At 42.7% G+C, this 20,742-nt stretch overlaps 1 protein-coding gene across 1 annotated transcript in view; it reads left to right on the top strand.

Annotated features, from left to right (window-relative positions):
* Nucleotides 1-20,742, top strand: part of TMEM241 (transmembrane protein 241) — a 143,197-nt gene that overhangs the window by 111,140 nt on the left and 11,315 nt on the right. Inside the window, exons 12-15 of the mRNA XM_030188024.1 lie at nucleotides 1,859-1,928; nucleotides 3,729-3,899; nucleotides 4,310-4,365; nucleotides 5,189-5,280. Of these exons, the coding sequence (XP_030043884.1) occupies nucleotides 1,859-1,928; nucleotides 3,729-3,899; nucleotides 4,310-4,365; nucleotides 5,189-5,280 (389 nt within the window). The remainder of the gene's footprint in view (nucleotides 1-1,858; nucleotides 1,929-3,728; nucleotides 3,900-4,309; nucleotides 4,366-5,188; nucleotides 5,281-20,742) is intronic.

Below are 20,742 nucleotides of genomic sequence, written 5' to 3'. Positions count from 1 at the left end.
ACTGATTTTCTCACACTGGGGACTTCCTCACACCCAAGGCCCCCCTGTGGCTACGCCATTAGAGGGAGGGAAGTGCAGATTCCTCCATTGTATCAATGAAACACAGTTCTCAAATATGGGTCATGCTGCATACGTCCCTTTTTAGTAAACAGCCTAAACAATATGCTAGTGCTGACTTAAAATGAGTGATTTGCTTGTTGGTTTTGTGGTGCTAGGGGGCCAGATTCAGATATCAGTCACTGAGTTTGGCTGTGCCTAAGCATGCCACAGAGGTGGTAAGCTCAAATCCAGGGGAAGGGAAGGAAGTGGTGGCTTCCACTTGTCAACAAGAGGCACTGAGTACCATATCATAGAAGGCGGCTTTCCAGCCAACTGTTGCGTTAGTGCAAGTCTGTATGGGCTGTGGAGAACAGGTCACATATATAACCGTAAAGCCAAACAAAATACCCTGCATGACTGTGTGGTTCACTTTTGTTACTGGATGCTTTTGTATCAACAAATATTGTGGGTTAGATGAACACTATGGGCCCTGTTTACTAAGCCACGCTAGTGGTTTTAGCACATTCTAAACACTAGAGTTGCCCATATGCTCCTATGGGCGACTTAGCGTTTAGCGCATGCTAATCAGTGTGCGATAAAAATGCTAACACGCTTGAGCGCTGCTTAGTAAACAGGGCCCTATGTATTACAAACATGAAAAAGGCCTCATTAATTGTCCGCAGTGCTTCAGTGCTTTCACGCATAAACTTAGTCGTCATCATTGGCCAAAAAACCTTCTCTTATACACAGTCACTTTATTATATATAGTTTAGTCAAGCTTACTAGACCACTCTAGCTGCTGAGGCAGAGCTCAGCAGTTTACAAAACTGTAACATCTACCTCTTCTTTAATGGTTTCTCTTATAAATAAAAAACAGTTTTATAATGCATAGTACATACGATCAAAACTTCAAGCGCACTTATCTTATTCTCCCGACAGGGTCCTGTTTCGCCCAAAGCTTTATCGAGGGAGGGTGCCCAAAAATGATTCAGCGTTCTGTTGCTTTCATCTTCATTTGATTACAAGTCTTACTGATGACTAAGTTAATGCGTGAAAGCATTGAAGCACCTTGGGCGACTTGAGGCCTTTTTCCTCCATTTTTCATGTTTGTAACAGTGTTCATCTAACCTACCATATTTGTTGATATGAAATGATTTTCCTATGAAGTTGTGGAGTGTTCTTTGAGTCTGAACTCAACATGTAATTAAACTCTGGAATTCGTTGCCAGTAAAGGCGGTTCGCTTAGCGGAGTTTAAAAAAGGTTTGGACATCTTCCTAAAGAAAAAGTCCATAGATCATTATTAAATGGACTTGGGGAAAATCCACTATTTCTGGGATAAGCAGTATAGAATGTTTTGTACTTTTGGGGGATCTTGCCAGGTATTTGTGATCTGGATTGGCCACTGTTGGAAACAGGATGCTGGGCTTGATGGACCTTTGGTCATTCCCAGTGTGGCAATACTTATGTACTTCTATGCCAAGATTTTTTTTTCCTGTTTCTTTCATAAATTTTAGAGAAATCTCATCTCCCCTGGTTTTTTAGCAAGTCTTTTTTGTAGTGAAATGTTTGTGGCGAACACAGGTTCAGTAATTGGGTTGTACTACACTGGAAAGAAAAAAGTCTTTGTATGCTGCATAATATAATTCTGGAACAAATTGTGGTCAGGAAATATAATTAAACCATTAGAAATGTGGAAACCTTAGTAAATTGAAAAGCTGTGCAGCTGTAAAGACTTGAAGGAATATTATACCAATGACCATTTAATCACTGTTACACTTTTGCCAGTTTTCCACTGAGGGATGTTGTTATATCCTTTAGGTGATCTCTTCAGTGTCACGGAATTTCCATTTCTCTACTTCTACAGATTCCATAGTGGCTGCTGTGCCAGGTATCTTTCTCTACCAGTGTTAAAGGGGTACTCGTTAATGAAAAACTGTATTCCGTTTGTCAGCTTGCAAGGATACAGTAGTGTGGTTGCTGTGTTAATATACTTGAAAGTATAGAAAAAAGGTTAATAAATAAAAGTAAAAGAAAACAGTATAAGGTGCTACCTTTTATTGGATTAAGTCAGTGGTTTCCAAATTTTTTGGTTCATGGCACCCTTAGTGTCCAATTAATTTTTTACGGTGCCTTCTAGGCCACACAGGTCTCCCCCTCCCCCCAGCTACATATTTCCTGTCAGTTTTCCCCTCCTCCTGTCACACACTTTTTTTCTCAAGTCACCCCCCTCCCCCCAGCCACACATTTCCTCTCAGGTCTCCCCTCCTCCTGCCACACACTTTTTTTTCTCAGGTCACCCCCTGAACCAACCCCACCACCAGCCACACATATCCTCACAAGTCTCTCTTTTCCCCACCCCCAGAAGCAGCATGGAGTCCTATTTTTTTCTGGCTTCTTGCTGCCAGAGCTAGAATCGCCGAGAGACAAAGATTCTGTGCCAGGGACAGAGCATCTCACTTCCTCTTCAGCTCCACTGACAGCCAAGCCTTCTCCGTGTCTGGCCTTTAGTCTGTGCTGGGCCCTCAGCTCCTCGCACACCAGGGGCGTAGCCAGACACCCAATTTTGGGTGGGCCTGAGCCCAAGATGGGTGGGCAGAAGAACCCTGCCCTATCCCACAGGTGATTTGGTCTCTCTTCTCTCGCCTGCATGCCATATGGTCTCTCAAACATCCCCCCTCTCCCGTATATCTTTTAAATAGATTTTCACCGGCAGCAAACAGCAACTCATACACACTGCTCATGTTGACCCCACAGTCTTCCCACTGATGCAACTTCCTGTTTCCACATAGGCAGGAATACGTCAGAGGGAAAACAGTGGGGCCATTGCAAGCAATATGTGTCAGTCACTGCTTGCTGCAGGCGACGATCTGCTATTTGCAAGGTATGCAGAAGGGACAGTTGTTGGGAGTTTTCAGCTGGTGGGGCTTGGGAATCTCTGCCAGCCACATCATAGGTGTGCTGGGTATGCCACTGGGTGAAAAAAATGACCCCAGGAGTAATGCCACATGAACTTTATCTTACCACATCCAGAGCCGGGCCCGGGACAAGGCCGCCCCCGGGCCCCCCCACCCGAGGTCACCGTCCACCGGAGATCACCGGGCCCCCCCCGCCGCCCACCCACCCGAGATCGCCGGGCCCCCCTCCACCCGCGGCCGGGCCCTCGGAACTAGCCTTAAGCCTCCTTTCACTTCGCAGCAAGCAGCGGCAGGGCAGACCTCTCCTCCTTCCTTCCGTGCCCCGCCCTCGCGGATGTTAAGTCAGGCGAGGGCGGGACACGGAAGGAAGGAGTGGCCTGCCCTGCTGCTGCTTGCTGCGAAGTGAAAGGAGGCTTAAGGTTAGTTCCGGGAGCGACGGAGGGCGGGCCAGGCGGCGGCACCGGGGCCCCCTCGGAGGCCCGTGCCCGGGGACTTTTGTCCCTCCTGTCCCCCCCCCTCTCGGCGGCCCTGACCACATCACTTTGTATTTGTTCACACCGGAGTCAGCAAAGGCCTCTCCGGTACTACATAAGCCACATTGAGCCTACAAATAGGTGGGAAAATGTGGGATACAAATAAATAAATAAGAGGTTGGAGTTTGGGCCTGTCTAGCAAAGAGTGAAGGCTGCAGAATTTTCTGGCATGCAGTGAACAAGTTTGTCTCTTCTATTAATATAAGCCCGTGGTGATGATTATGGACAATCTTTTGGCAGTTTTAATCAAATTGGATACGTCGGTCTTCAAGTCATCTTTGGATATTGCGGCATGGAACCAGAGTCCTGTTCTACAGATTGTATTGAGAGACTAAAGTTGAAGGGGATGTTACAGAAGTTCAGAAAGTTAATGCTTCTCTTAGATAAAATGATGTTACATCATAAACTTGAGTAGATGGAAAATCAACATAGGTATTTATATCTTTGCCTTCTGAACTTTCCCAAGCCTCTGTGGATTGTTTCAAGAGAGCTCTTTAAAACTTCCAAAATATATTTTAAATATTAAAGTGGAAACTATGCCAATGATATGAATAGGATATGCAATGGGGGGAGGTCTGTAAGGAATGCAGGCTGTCTTAACACAGTGGATTTGACAGCTTTTCGTTGGAAGTCTGATTCATCTTTTGTCTTTGAGCAAGAAGTATGCCATGTCATGTGTGTGGTCAGGAAATCTGAAGAACCAGATTTTCCAGATGTTTCTAAAGTTACTTAGGAATTGGAAACTTCTTTTTTTTTTTCATTGTCCTCACTGTAAATCTCTGACAAAATATATTGGATGAATTGTTTGCTCTTCACTATAGAGCAGTTGAGAGTTTTATTGATTTTATCAAATTTTCTGTTAATGCTGCATCTTTGAGTATTTGGTACTAGGAGGGATCTTTGCACTGATGCCTTTTCTTGATTTATGTATTTTTTTTCTCTTCTACCCGATTATCTTCACCCCCTATATTTGTATATGGTCTGATATGAATTGCATCAAATCTGATGGTTTCCTTGTATGTTATTGTATATAATGCACCGGGATGGACTACAGTTATTTCTTAAGCAGATTATCTTGTGATGATGTTTGTAAACTCAATAAATAAAAAGGATTTCTCCTAAACTCACTTCGTATCAATTTGAATTATTTTGGATCATGTCACTAGATTTGGCGGGGGGGGGGGGGTTCACCTTCCATCACATAAAATGAGTATAAATTGCTTTAAAGGGAGGCTATTGGTTAAATAAGGATGCGGTCTTTCCAGTAGTAGCTCAAGGCGAGTTACCTCGGGTGTAGTATGTGTTTCCCTGTTCCTGTCAACATACAAGCTTCTATTTGATGCAATAGATTGTTAGTGAGTTGCCCAAGGGCCACAAGGAGTATGAGGGATGTTTTGAACCCTGTTTTTCCTCAGCCCACACATGTCTGCAGTGAATTGAAGCAACTTTGCTTTTGAGGCTTTAGACAATAGATCACTGCACTCCACATCTTCTAAATAGAGACAGCTATAGTGAAGTCCTTTAAGGTAAAAATAAATTGGGCAGAGTTAGGTGTATTCATATCTGCTTTTATTGTATTCTGGACTTGTGTAGAGCTTTGCCTGTGTTTAAGATTTTTGTCTCTAAGATTACCTCTATATTATGCCACTTTTGCATTCATTAAAAAATCTTCTCTCTTTCCCCTTCCTCTTTCTTTGAAGCGGTATTCTGGATTTTTCTTGATGCTGTCCACGGTGAGCTTAAAAGCAGTGTGTCTTCAAGCATCTTGCTGCATGGACCTCTGTTTGGAAAGGTAAGAGACCGAAGGCTATATGTGTGCATGTCTGCAACAGGGCAGTGCTTTCTCAACCTTCTTCTGGAGGCACATTATAGCCTGTCCAGTCTTCAGGATGAGACTAGATTTGCATATAATGGATTTCTGCTCTATATGACTTGTCGCATGCATATTCATTGTTGTAATCCTGAAGACCTGACCTACAAGATGTTCCTTCAGGAGAGGGTTGAGAAGCACTGCCAGAAGGTACTTCATCCCTCACCAGTTAACAAAATTCACAAGTGATCTGATCCGGTTTTCTGCCATGTTCACATGGCAATACGGCAGCGAGCTGGAAGCAGATTTGGGAATACAAAGTCACCCAAAGTTAGGCGCTGTTAAGATCCGCACTAAACCAGTATATGCACAGGTGCTCTGCGTGGAGCGCCCTTTACAGAATACTAACAGCGCATATCTCTCTCCTAACTTTGGGCATGGCACTTACGTCTACTGAAAACTGGTTGTAAATGCTGGTGGCCAGCAACTAATGGAAGTTGGGTGGACTGACCATTGGATACATCAAGGCAGTGGCCTGAGGGCTCACAGCAGTAGATGCCCACTCTCCCCTTGCCCTTATCTAGTTTAATCACTTTGGATAGGTGGTTAGGGTCCATGACCCTTATTGCCCGGGGCCCAGATTCCTATCAGTCCACCACTTCTATTCTAAAACATCGCTCCTAATTTCCAAGAACACCCCTGACCTGCTCATGCCCCTCCCATGGCCATTGCCCATGCCCCCTTTGAGTTGCTCGCTGTAATGTTTAGGTGCGCTGTTTATAAAATAGGGCACAGTGCGGATCCCTGCATAAACCAAGTGACCTGCTAGTTAATACCAATTATTGATAATGGCTATTAACTAATTAGTTGCATGTGGATCTGTGAACCGTGCCCAATTTTGCACACCCAACTTTGGGCAACCGTATAGAATCTTGTTGTTTGTGTCTCTCTACTCACATGGCTTACCCTGAAGAATTAGAGCTGTTATACTGTGCAGTGTTTACCCACCTCATGTCTGCTCACCGAGTATGCGTCTGGTACAGTAGTTCAAAAAAGCAGAGATCAGTTTTCTTCTATGCATTTTGACTACTTAGATTGGTAAACTGGGGGGAGAGCAGGAATATGGACAGCAGAACTTTCCAAGCAGATATTGGAAATTGCTTTCTCTCTTGTGAAATAAAGTAGAGGAGTGTGAGCTGAGGTGTTTTTGTTATGTGTATAAAGTAGTAACAAAAAAGAAAAATGGATTAGACAGAATGATTAAATTAGTATAAAGGCATAACATGAGCATGGCTCAGTTTTTCACAAAGGCATCTTTAAATTCCATTATGGAAATTTATTTTTATTTTCTACATTCCTTCTCATTCAGTGAAACATGGTCTTATTGGGCCTTCCTCTCAGTCTGACTGCAAAGGTTCTTGGTCACTGCTACCAGTGCTTTTTTTGTTGGCCCAGGGCGGGCCGCCCAGGCCCGGACCCGGGTGTACCGGCACCTTTTTTGTGAGGTCCAAGTGCTGGATCTTCTTTACAGCAAACTCTATTCCACAGCCAAACATGGCCAAGGTTTCGTGACCTCCAAGGCTTGTGGAACAAAAAGAGTATTCCGTGGTTGCTCAGTCCTGATCAATATATTATAGAAATTTTAAAAAGAAAAAAATATAAAATACTTACTAAGATTACTCACTTGAGAGGCTTTGAATGAGATACATGTTGTTATAGCTATCCTTGTGAACCCAATACTGGTAGAATGTGGGGAAATAAAATTCTGCCATTTTAGAGCCACGCTAAAAAGTGCCTGGAGTGCATGGGAAACCACGTATAAGCCTACCATTGGCCACTTTTAGCGCAACTTAGTAAAAGGACCCCTAAATTTGTAATAAGCCACTTACCTAAACAATGTCATTTCAACATCTGGTTCTTCAACTGTCACGATGTTTCTTCAGTCAAACTGTTGAGACCCTGCCACTTGTTAAGCCCTTTTCTTGCAATTTCTATGTTTACCCTCTTCAGTCTCTTTGGGGTTTTTTTTTAAATCTGGAAACTCTTGGCACCATCTATGAGAACCATAACCTTTCTCCAGATACAAATCTTTGATAAGGATCAGATCTCTCTTCACTGAACATCACAGTAACTGTTTAAAGTAAAATGGCATCTGCATGTATCATAATGATAATCTCTAGTGGTGGCGACATTGTTTAGGTGAGTGGCCGGCATGAGTGTAGGCTTATTGATATTTATGATGCATCCCAAATTTTATTGAAATTGGTCAAGGTTTGACAGAGTTATGCAAAGAAACAAACTGTGTGTCTTTTTTTTTTTTTTTTTTGTAACTGTGTATATGGTATCAGCCCAACTAGATTCAGTCCCCCCCCCCCCCCCCCCCACTATCTGGATAGCAGCCCCGAATGTACGTAGCTATTTAAATGCTACATTTTGTGTTTCAAAGAAATACTTGCAAGGTGTTTCATTGAAACTGGACGTTTTCAGGTTTATCAACACATGTTGGGGGGTGGGGGGGGGTCAGGCGGTAGGCCAAAAGTATCCTGACCATATATAGAACCCTTATGTTATCATCCTCACTTTAATATTCCCTTATCTCTTGTTTGTCCTGTTGTCTGTCCTAATTCAGATAGTAAGCTCTGTCGAGCAGGGACTGTCTCTTCATGTTCAAGTGTACAGCGCTGCGTACGTCTAGTAGCGCTATAGAAATAAGTAGTAGTAGTATATATATTCACTCATATACATAGATGTATTTTCTCTGAAATTCACGTTGGTTAGCCAGTCCAGTAAGAAGCATTCATATGCCACAGCTTGATTTGCATTAGAGATGATAGCAACATCTTTCCCAAGACTTGGAAGAGTAATTGTCTAACTTCTTGAAAAATGAGACTTGAGAAATTTAGAGCTCTCTTTCAACTGAGAGCCAGATTCTCCAGTAATGAAAGTCTGAATCTGAATCTAACATCGCAAGAAAATTCATGACAGATTTATTTGATGAAATATGAAATTATGGTAAACTGATATTTTGTGCCTCTGCCCAGACAGCATTCCAATCAGAAAATAAATTTTTGAATTGCTAATTTACGAACGTAACAATTGCTATACTGGGTTAGACCAAAGGTCCATCAAGCCCAGCATCCTATTTCCAAAAATAGCCTATCCAAGTCACAAGTGCCTGGTAAGATCCCTAAAACTAGACAGTTTTCATGCGTTTCCCAGGTCTACCTTAGTATGTCCTAAATGTTATAGTCTGAAGCACAATACTGTTAAACGTCTGAGTTTCAGGATACTCGTTCCAAAAGTACAAAGACTAGGGAACGCTCGAGGAGGTTACATGGAAATACTTAAAACAAATAGGAGGAAGTATTTTTTCACTCAAGAATAGTTAAGCTCTGGAACTCTTTGCCAATGATGTAGTAACAGCGGTTAGCATATCTGGGTTTAAAAAAAGGTTTAGACAAATTCCTGGAGGAAAAGTCCATAGTCTACTATTGAGACAGACATGGGGACTTACCACAGGATTGGTAGCATGGAATGTTGCTGCTAATTGGGTTTCTGCCAGGTGCTTGTGACCTGGCTTGGCTACTGTTTGGAAAACAGAATACTGGGCTAGGTGGACCATTGGTCTGACCCAGTATGGCTACTCTTATGTTCTTATGTACCCTTCAAAGGAACGTTTAAGATATTTTACTATGTTAACTTTCTAGTTTCTTCCCTTCCACTCTCTATTACAATGGAGTTCCATTTCTAATATTTACTGATTAAACAGTAAGCCGCCTTGATTTCCCAAGAGAGAGGCTGTATATTAAATTACAGTAAACATAAACATTTAGAGGTAGTGTTGTTTGACGTTAACAATAAAATATTGCCTTCTCAGTTCTTAGAATCTCTACTCCCAACCTTCTCTGGCTCCCCAGTGATTATACAGAAATGTGAAGCATGCTTGTTTGTGGAAAAAATAAAGCATTTAGCTAATTTGATTTTCCTTCCAGGGCTTAGTAGTATGTTGATTTTCTTCCATTACATCACCTAGGAAGCTTGGTAGGCGCGTAAGAAGGCAGAATGCTGAAGGCTGTTGCTGTGTGGAACTGTTCAGCCAAAAAAACAAAGTTATCTGGTCTGGAAATTGTTTATCTATGGATAATGCTTTCCCATAGGAGTCATGAGATAGGAAATACAGTTATAAGTGTTTGTAAAAGCAGAAAAACGGTCCCCTCCTATCATTAATTTTTGTTAAGGAGTGTAGAGATGGCATTTTAAATGAAATATTGCTATTTCTGTTTAAGAATACATAGTGTGAGAACAAATTCCTTGCATTTCTTGTACTATTTTTGATGCTATTGACCACTACACTGACTGCAATGTGACAAAAGTATGTGAACAATTTCTTTTCATTTCACAGACTTTGCTTGCCAAAACGTTCAAATCATTGTTTTCAAAACCTATTTTGCAGACGTTTATCTATGCATTTCATCTGTAGTGTGTCCAAATCACAAGGAGGGGGGGTGTTGGGGGGTGGGATTAGGGCATTCCCAGAACTTGAATATTTTTCTGCCATAGTTTTACTCCTGGACGTTTTTTGTTTTGTTCAATTAAGTTGTTTTGACCTGTTTTAATAACAACTAAGCCATAAAAAGTGCCCTAAATGACTAGATGACCACTGGATAAATAAAGGAATGACCCCCCACTGGTTATTGACCTCCTCCCGTCCCCCCAAAATGTGAAAAAACGGTACATCCCAGCCTCTGACAGCTTCAGGTGTTGTGGCCAGTCCTATTAGAGCAGCAAGCAGGTCCCTAGAGTTGCTTAGTGGTTGGTGCAGTGTACTGTGGCGAAGGCAGCCCAGGTCCATAATCCACTCTAACTGTTATACTTGTGGTGGAAAGTGTCATCTCTTAAAACCCACCAAAAAGCTACTATACCCACATATAGTTGACACTTGCAGCCGTAAGGGCTATTGAAGTGGTGTATTAGTTGGGTACAGTAAGTTTTTGGTGGGTTTTGGAGGGCTCATCATACAATATATGGGGGGGTGGTAAGGGTGAGATGTGTACCTGGGAGCTTTTATGTGACATCCACTGCAGTGCCCCCTAGGGTACCCCATTGCTGTGCTGAGATGCCTGTGTGGCCATTCTACTAGGAATACTGGTTCCTTCTACATCCCAGTGGCTTGATTTTGTGCGTTTTTTCACTTGGCATTTTTTTTTTTTTTCGAAAATGGATCAAAAGGATAAATGTACAGAGTACAAAAACATCTAGCAAGTGGCCATTTTCCAAAACATACAAAGATAGCCATTTTGCTTTGCTACTGATATACACTACGAGTTTAGTGGGTATTAACATAGGCAATGCTTCTTATTGTACCACAAATCCCATTTTATGTAATCACCCCTAGTTACTAATAACTTGTGCCAATGCAGTAATGCACTTTAGTAAGTATGTGGATCACCATGTTGAACTTCATAGTAACATAGTAAATGACGGCAGATAAAGACCTGAACGGTCCATCCAGTCTGCCCAACAAGATAAACTAATTTTACATGGTATGTGATACTTTATACCAGAGTTTGATTTGTCCTTGCCATTCTCAGGGCACAGACCGTAGAAGTTAGCCCAGCACTACTGTTGTACTAAGTTCTGAAGCTAACGTCAAAACCCCTTAAATTTTACACTCCAGCCCATCCACATCTATTCAGTCACAAACAGGGCGTAGACCGTAGAAGTCTGCCCAGTCATTTTGTTTATGGAAACTGAGGTGCAGGAATTTATGTGGTGATAATGTTTTGGATTTTTTATTTATACATAATTTCAATTACATCTCAATTATAACACATGAAAACAGAAAATGCTATCCATTCCAAGGAAATAAAGCAATGAACAAATACAATACATTAAAGCAAACAAACAGGAATAGTTCACATTAACAACCCCAAAATAAGGAAATTAATTGAGGGACTTAGGAAAGTGGAAGAGGAGAACCTATCCCACTAACAAAACGAAGTAAAGGAAATTTCTTCCAAAGGCTGCTGGTAGTGGGAATAAAAACATAAGAATAGCCATATTGGGTCAGACCAGTGGTCCTTTTAGCCCAGTATCCAGCTTACAACAGTGGCCAGTCCAGGTCACAAGTACCTGGCAGACACCTAAATATGAACAATCCCCCAAAGCAGGTCAGGAGACTGAAACGCTTTTTGTCCTGCGTAGGCAATGTCAATGCTGAGTCCCATGTTTATGAATCTAAGTGGTCACTGTTTTTTCCTCTTTATGAGTTCCTATGAAGTTTGAAATGTAAAGACTGTTGTCAGCTCTTTTTATTATTCAATCATACTAATGAGAAAAAATAACAGGAACATTGAAGCAAATGATTGATGAATGCTAGTAAAAGCTTGGATTTGGAATAACTGTGCGCTATCAGAGGTCTGATAGCTTGCCTTGTTGGCCATCTGATGCCTCTTTGTCCTTTTAAAAATATCAGTATTTTGATAACATTTTGATAGATTTGAATTGAGAGAATAAAATTGTAGAACGTGTTAGTTTCTCAGTGAGACATTCTTACATATGTGATACAATTTTTTGTTGCCACAGGACATCACTCCTATTTTTATGTAGCATTTTTGTTGAGTAGCAGCCCTTTTTCCCTTGTATATTTTTGAAATAGAAACCCAAATAGGAGCAACATTCCATGCTACAAATCCCAGGCCTAGCAGTGGCTTCCCCATGTCTGCCTTAATAGCAGACTATGGACCTTTCCTCCAGGAATGTGTCCAAACGAGTTCCAAAGCTTAACTATTTGTTGGGTGAATAATATTTCCTCCTATTTGTTTTAAAAGTATTTCCTTGTAATTTCATTGAGTGTCCCCTGGTCTTTGTACTTTTTGAAAGAGTGAAAAATCAATTCACTTCCACCTGCTCCACACCACTCCGGATTTTGTAGACCTCAATCATATCTCCCCACAGCTCTTTCTTTTCCAAGCTGAAGAGCCCTAACCTCTCCTCATATGAGAGGAGTTTCACTCCCTTTATCATTTTGGTCGCCCTTTGAACCTTTTCTAGTTCTGCTGTGTCTTTTTTGAGATACAGTGACCAGAACTGAACGCAATTCTCAATGTTTAGGGAAAATGAAATGCAAAAGAAAACCCTGTAACAGGGATGAACTTTTCATTACCCATCGTGAAATTGGTGCTGTAATGAATGAGCTTTTAAACCTGTCCAGATTTCAGTAACAAAGTTTCACACCTTACATGGTTCCAGTTTTGTCCTGAACCAATATGCAACTAAGGTTCTGCACTACACCAGTTGGTCTTTTGGTACCATAAGAGATTTTATACACAGCAGGTTTCAGGATGAACTGTATGAATCAGTCTCACCTTTGTACCTATAGGGATATAAATACTCATTAGCAGGGCAATTCTATAACCTAAGCTGACATTTATGGGCTTAAGCACTTAACATGCGCAGTGCATATTTGCAAAGGGGCATATACAGGGGTGGGGCATGGGCAAAGCATAGGCAGGGCTCCCACGTCTATGAGTATCTGCCACACTTAGATGCTCACGCTTATATCAACTAAATGTAAGGCATATGTGCGAGTGCCTAAATGTTAATTACTAACATAACCAGGTTTCTATAAAGAAAAGTAGGTGTAAGCTTTCCTTAATAGAATTGGCTCCTACCGCATGCCTTCCTAATTGGAGGCGCCTTGTTATATAATTGCACCCCTAATAGATGCTTGTAGGTTTTTACAAAATAGCACAGTTTAAAGTTTTGTTTAATCAATATTTTTTCATGATGATCTTTTTCCAGTTCTTATCAGAGATCCATTATGCAACAGTGTGCTTTCTAACTCTTTCCCGTCCGGCCCTTTCTTATATAACTGTTTTTTTTTTTTCATCCTCTCTTTTATTAGGAGCCATGATCCATAACATCTGACTTTCATTAGGAAGTTTCCGTGAACATTTTTTCTTAAAGCTTCAGCCAGCTCTTATTAAGGAGTTCCCATATAAAACTTGTGTGTGTGTGTTCTTTCACATGAGAGACAAGTAATGCGGGGCAGAGCGAGCATAAATGTTAGCAGCCAGTTAACTGTTACGGAAACAGGACAGCTTGCTTCTCTCAAGCCACATAGCAGGTGAGCAGTACCCTTATCTCCATTCAAAGGAGCAAGAAACTCAGCTGCTCTGACAGTAAGGTCTTATTCTTTGGTTCAGGCAGTGTATAGAGCTCCCACCTTTTTTTTTTCTTTTTTGTTGCGAATATCTTTATTGAAACCCAAGATCTGGGACAGTTGAAAAACGATGTAGAAAATACATAGAAGATCAACAACTCATAGGTGTCCAACCAGGATCCAGAGAAACAGCGCCAAACAAAAGAAATCATAGTAAACAAAGAATGAGCTGCTGGATCACTGCATAAGGCAGAATATTCCCTTGGCTTTAACAGTTTTCATATATATATATATATATATATTTTTTTTTTAAATCCTCTATAACACCCCATCCTCTCCCCTGCCCAGTACCCACTATTTCATCTCCCTCTCCCCCACCGGCAGTGCTTTCCATACAACCATACTATCATTAGTCCAGTGAATTACAAGGGAGGAAACCCACAGCGCCTTCTAAAAGTGTTGCAAATTGGCAATGTAAAGAAAGGAAGGATATCAAAAATAGTGGGGGCCAAGAAAAAAAAAAAAGAGAAAGGGAAGTAGTAAAACAAAAAGGAAATATCCAAAAGGCGGACTAATAACTTAGTTTCCAACTGTGATCTTATCCTGGAGCTGCCTCCATAAGGCAAGATACGATTGTTTAGACGCAGCTCGCCTTGCCTTGGTAGACTGCAACTCCCATTCAGCCATTTCATGCATCACTCTGTCCCACACATGAGCTGATAGGGTTATCTCACTCATCCAGAACCTCAGGATTGCCCTAAGTGCAAGGAGGATGGCAACCCCCCACAAAGCGTTTGTGGTGATGATCCCAAAGCCCCTGCAAAGATGTGCTGCAGATCCCCCATCAGCAACACCTCATATGACCATTGTATAGGCAAGCCTAATGTGTCCTCTATTACTTTATTTATTTTAGATTTGCTCACACCTTTTTCAGTAGGACTCTCAGCCAAAGGAGGCTGAGCTTCACACTTCCAGGAAAGAATGGAGGAAAAATATCAGGAAGATGCTTATATTTGTCAGAGATACCACTCTCCCAAAGGCCCATCAGCTTTGCCTGATGTTTAGTAATGTATGTGCTCTATGCAAAATCATTCACTGCATCTCCTGTAAGGCAGCATCTGTGGTAAGCTTAGGAATGGAGTCAAACATCTCCTGAAAGGAAGAGGGGTGATACATACAATTTACCTGGCAGATCTCAAAAGAGATTGCCTTTTTTTTTAATGTCTGAAAAGGGGAGGAGAGGTCTTTGGGGCATTTTAGGGGTGGCACCACTTAAGTATCTAACATGTAGGTCAAAATGGTGACATTTAACTAAACATAAATTAGACATACAAGCAGCCTACATAAATAAGCAGGTGCAACTTGAAATGTCTTAGAAGTGGAGTTTTAGGGCCTGATGAACAAAACTCCAGCACTGTAGGGAACAGTGCCAGAAAAACACCGGCTCAACAGCAAGTCGGAATTGCCAACCAATGCTCTACACTAACAGTATGCAAATTATATGCACGCTGTTAGTGTTGAGCATTGGTCAGTAAAAGGGTCCACACATTCCTGGCGCATGCCCACAAGGGCTGTGCGGTAGGTACAGCTTTTGTGCGTATGTCCAGTAACGATTGGACCCCCCAATCCCCCTCACCAAAACTTTGAAACTTCCAGGGGACTCCTGTGGACCCCTCCGGCCCCCCCTAAAAAGAATACCCTGGTGGTCCAGTAGGCCCACCAACACCCCCCCTAACTTAACACTGGCTCTGGTGGCCTAGTGTAATCCTACCCACCCCCGACCTTCTCCATTTACCTTGCATAGTTGGAGGGAGTCCTACTTCCTCCTGCCTCTGGGCCTGCCTGCTGCAAAATGATGGGCAGTATCATATAAGGGGAAAAAACTCCTTATATGGTACTTTAGCCCCCTCCCAGTACATTCCAGGATGCACCAGGAAGGGGCAGGGCACTGTCATTTCACAGCAGGCGGACCCAGTGGCCTCCCTCCTGCCTTCGACTATGCAAGGTATGCGGAGGGGGTCAGGGGGATGGGATTACACTAGACCACCAGGGCCAGTGTTAAATTAGATGGGGGGGTCAGTGGGCCCACTGGCCCACCAGGTTATTTTTTGGGAGGGGGGGCAAGGGCTCCACCTGACTCCCCAGAAAGCTTTCAAGTTTTTTTTTTTTTAAATATTTTTATTAACAAGAGAAGAGCACATTTCACAACATGGTAAATACAACGCAAATATGGAAATTGCCCATAAAGAAAACAATGCCATAAAAATACTACCACAGTGTGCCACTACCAGTCATATCCAACCCAGTGAAGGTTATCAGCATATAGAACCCTTAATGGCCATGGCCGCTTGAGTACTCGTAATATTTGCGCTCTCTTGATCCTTTTTTTTTTTTTTTTTTTACTCAGAAGCCCCATATCCGACGAACCCTGCCCAAAAGAGCCTGGAATAGCAGCTGGAGAATGTGGAAGCCATTTTGAGTTTGGAGCTAGCGTGGGTAGATGCAACTGGAGATCGCCCCTGTTCCAATTAGCCACTAGACCACCAGGGGTTGTAAAGTAGGCCTGGGGAGGGGGGCCTATGAGTTGGGGTGGAGGAGAAAGTAGTGGAGGCTGTTATTGTTGAGGGATGAGGGAGCTAAAGTTGCTGTGGTTTGGGGGTGGGGCAGTTTCAGTTTTAACTTCAGCCTCTGCAGAAACTGAATGGCAAATTTCAGCTGCAGATTCCATGTCAGCTGAAACAACAACAAAAAGAAAAAATGAGTTTGTCATCCTGTAATGTTAATAAAGAGTAGTTAAATGGTAGGAAATAAACTAAATATTGAAGCCTCCTGTTGGACTTTCCTGCATGTTCTTTGGGACCTCTGTGATACTGACCCAGAAGATGAAAGCTGCCTTTGAGCCACTAGATTCTGTAAACTAGAAATACCTGATCTGCAGAGTCTTATTTTACTGATGGTCACTGTAGCACACAGAGTCAACGAGGTCTAGTGAGAACAGTGATCCATCCTATACAAAACTGTTAAATGATGCGGTAGTTTTTCATACAAGTTTCTTGCTAAGGTGGGGTTGAATTTGAAGCTTAACCAGTCGATCATACTTCAGTTTTTTCCCTTTCCATATGTCCACAACATTGAAAGCACTTTGTACACCTTGGATTACAAAAGAGACTTAGATTTCTACTTGGAGCAATCTAAAAGAATAAGCAAGATGGACTTCTTATAACCCTAATAATCTTGGGACTGCTGCAGGCAGGTGTTCTCCAAAAACAGCAGGTTATCACACCTTACACAACCCTCTTGCCTCCCCTGGATTCTTCTAATTTAGAGCTTTATATGGAACTCAGGTGGTCTACTCTAACAATGCTGACTGTGGAAAGCCCATATAAGTGTGGAGCACTGCCCTAGAATGTTCTGAAGCTTTCTTTATGCTCTTTCTGGCCTGGGCTTCATCAGGTGATGCCATCGTCGATGGGGACTGATATTTGGAGAATATCTGTTACAGATATACAACTTTGCTTTATGATCAAGATTTCAAATAAAATGGAAGTGTTTCTGTCTGAATTGAGCAGCCCAGGGTAGATATGTCAGAAACTTATGTTAATATATGCAGTTCTGTGGCACCCTTGCACAGATGTGCATATTAAATAACATACACTTTATTTTATTTTTGTCTTGTTTTTTTATTTTTTAATGTTAACAAAAAACTTTCTTGACCAAAGGATAAACAGCAGAAGTACATTTTACAAGGCAATCATAAATCCATATTTCAACAACCAACGCTATATGATGTAGTGGGTATTACATTTTCCACTGGAAAAACATTTTGCCAGCAAAACAAAGAAAGATGATAGCAGTGAGGATGTCATTAAGGGGCACTGTTAGATCAAGGGAATGGGGTTTATACTTTTCTAATCTTTCCTCTCACTACCTGCCACTTATCTTTAGACCTCCATAATTCTACATCTTATTTAACTAACCATCTAATTAGCCCTCCTAAGGATTCTCTTTTTAAAAGGTCTAAAAGGCTTTCAAATGACCAAAACATCTGGATAGCTGTCAATAATATAGGAGAGTTTCTTCATCGTAAATACATGCCAAACAATTTGAGAAACCAACTTGAAATATGCAGATTGATTGACAGTTTCCAGTTAATGTTAAGCACTTTGCTGTAACTAACTAACACGCATAGGTGCCCAGAATAAGAGGTTTGGGGAGGCTAAGCCTCCTCTGCCGCAAGCAGACCTGACAAGTCTCGCTGGGGCAGTGGAACACCATGCATGCAACATAATTTGCACAGGAATAGAATTAGGTGCTGCAGCCTGGAGGACCTTACTGACAGCTGGCCCCAGGACTCCTGTTGTTCTCCCTCCCCCCAGCTCTGACTCGCATACGAACATTGCCCGCTGTAACCATGGACAGTGGTCGCCACTCTAGCAATTAGAGCAGGGACCTGTTCCAGGGCAGAGAAGAAGCATGGAACAACGGAGGACGTGCGCGCGGTACCCCCCTCAGCGGCATGCACCCGGGGCGGACCGCACCTACCGCCCCCCCCCCCCCCCCCCCCCCCCAGGAATGCCACTGGGTCTCTTGTTTCATATTGTTGACGATCTGTGTTTTGCGTATGGGTGGTGTATTGGTGTATTAGGATCTGCCCAGTGTAATATTTACAATGCTGCCTTCATTTGGGAGTTTTCCATGGATGTTGATAACATTTTTGAATGGTATACATTGGTTAATATATGCTTATGTCTTTTGCTGATAACTATGAATATGTTCTTTTGTATGTTCATAATATAAATGTTAGAATATATAGGTCCCTCAATTCAAGGTTTGACAAATCCTGAGCGACAGGTTGCCATGGTGCCTGGAAATTGGGCCTTGGCACTGGTGCGTTTGTGTCATCCAAAGGTTCTGGCTACCTATTCTATAGAAATGTACTTTTCTTCCAACTACACTGTTCAGCCACCAAGCTCTCAGACAGTTTGAGCAACCACTTTATCCTTTGACATATGATACATATCTAATATCTAAATTTAATAAAAAGTATTACTTGTGACTATTTTACTTTTTTTTTCTGTGTGTTGTCAGACAATTATGGATGTAAGCCCCACCCCTGGCACCAACCCTGCCCCTGCCCCCTTTAGCCTCCCCAAACAGTTGGGCCACTGACCGCCTATGCTAACAGGGCTGGTTTTAGGCATTCTGAGGCCCAGGGCAGAAATTAAAGAAGGGAGCCCCAACCCCCGATGTCACTATCCACCATTACTACCACACATAAAAACAACTTTAAATGACTTCATACACAAAACACAGACAGACCTTCATCAAATACAGAACAAGGGATCACAAATCAGTGGCATAGCCAAATTCATATGCACTTGTTATTGGCTGGTGGGGATCCCCAAGCCCCAACAGCTGCAGGGGTTCTCTGGCAGCAAGAAACTCCCTTTCCTACTTGCTCCAGCCAATGGCACTGTCTACACACTGTTGTCACGCTGGCCTCCCTCTGCCACACACGCTCAGTTTTCACAGATTAATGAAAACCGAGCGTGCACAGAGAGGTGGGGCAGCAGCAGCACATGGACAGTGCCGCCATTTGGAGCAAGAAGGAGAGGGAGCTGTTTTTGCCACTGGAGGACCCCTGCAGCTGGTGGGGCTTGGGGATCCCCACCAGCTCAGGTATTTATTGTAAAGTTCTGACTTATTTATTTGTTACATTTGTATCCCATATTTTCCCACCTATTTGCAGACTCAGTGTGGCTTACATAGTACCGTAAAGCGTTCGCCAATTCCGGTATGAACAAATGACTTAGCATGGGGGGAGGGGTTTGTGGAGACTACAGTACATGTGCCCACCCAGTTTGCCTAGTGGCCCACCCAAAATTTGAGGGCAGGCTTATGCCTCTATCACAAATTAGAAAATGAACACCAATACAGAACTGGGAATCCCAAGAAGTTAAACTCAGCAAGTACCTGCAACACTGGAGAAATAGAAATGCACTTCATTTTGTACTGAACACAATCAATGGCATAACCACAAAGGGGGGGGGGGGGCTTGGGCTCCCTCCCCAAATTAGCATGTCCCTTGCTGTGGCTGGTGGGGTGATCACCACCTCCTTCCCCTCCTCACAGCCAGCAGCAGTATCCCCCCCCCCCACTGCTACATCCCCTCCCACATCTGCTCGACTTTCATGCATGCATGAAAACCGAACATGTGGGGGGGCGGCAGTGGCAACTCTAAAATACTACCACTAGCTGCAGAGCTTAGAGATTTCTTGCTAAGCAAGGTATATGGAGAAGGTCGTGGGTGGGATTATACTAGCCCACCAGAACCAGTGTTAAATTAGGGGGTGGGGTGTTGATGGGCTTGCTGGATTACCAGGGTATTCTTTTTTTTTTTTTTTTTTTTTTGGGGGGGGGGGGGGGGTCAGGGGTTTCACAGGATCCCTCTGGAAGTTTCCAAGTTTTGTGTGTGGGGGTGGAGGGGGGGGTTGAGGGTCCAGTCGTTACTGGACATACGCACAAGAGCTGTACCCATCACTGTAAACAGGAAATACCTGATTTGCATTGTCTTCTTTTGCAGGAGGAGGAGGATGTCTTCAGTTGGCAGGGCTTGGGCATCCCCACCAGCTCATGCATTTATATTTTGTATTTGAGTGAGGAAGAAAATATGGTATCCACCCATTTTGGGCTCAAGTCCCCTCCCAAATCAGCCATCTGGCTACACCATTGAATACAATACCAAAACCATCAGTAATCTTTATTGTCTGGACATTTTGTTTTTTTTCCAATCATCTTGGTCCCAGTATTTTCCTCTTTCTGCTTTCTTGTCCATCTTCTGCTAGTTCTTTTTCCAGAGTCTGCTGTCCATTTTTCTTTTCTCCTCTCTTCTCTCCATTCCGTAGCTACACCTCTCTCTTAATATTTTGATTTTTCCCTTTCATCTATTTCCTCCCTTTTTCCTTTTCTGCCTCTGTCCACTCAAATTCATTCTCTCTCACACCCTTCTCTGTTTTATTTTTCAGCTGTTTATCAATTTTCCATCTCTTCTCAGTTTTTACCTCGCCCATTTCCAATCTTACTCCTTTCCCAGCGTCCTATCTCCTTCCATGTACTCCTCATTACCACATTTCTACCTCTGCACTCACTGTTCTCCTCTCACTTATTTTCTTGCCCCCTCTTTGATCTGTCCCACATGGTTCCACCATTTCCAGAATCTCCTTTCCCTCTCTCCACTCTTGTAGCCCGCCCCGAATCTCACTGCCTGATATCTCCCTGTC

Source organism: Microcaecilia unicolor, chromosome 1 (genome assembly GCF_901765095.1).
Source record: "Microcaecilia unicolor chromosome 1, aMicUni1.1, whole genome shotgun sequence".
Classification (NCBI taxonomy): domain Eukaryota; kingdom Metazoa; phylum Chordata; class Amphibia; order Gymnophiona; family Siphonopidae; genus Microcaecilia; species Microcaecilia unicolor.
Note: the sequence above shows the minus strand (reverse complement) of the source record. Positions and strands in the feature narration are given on the sequence as shown.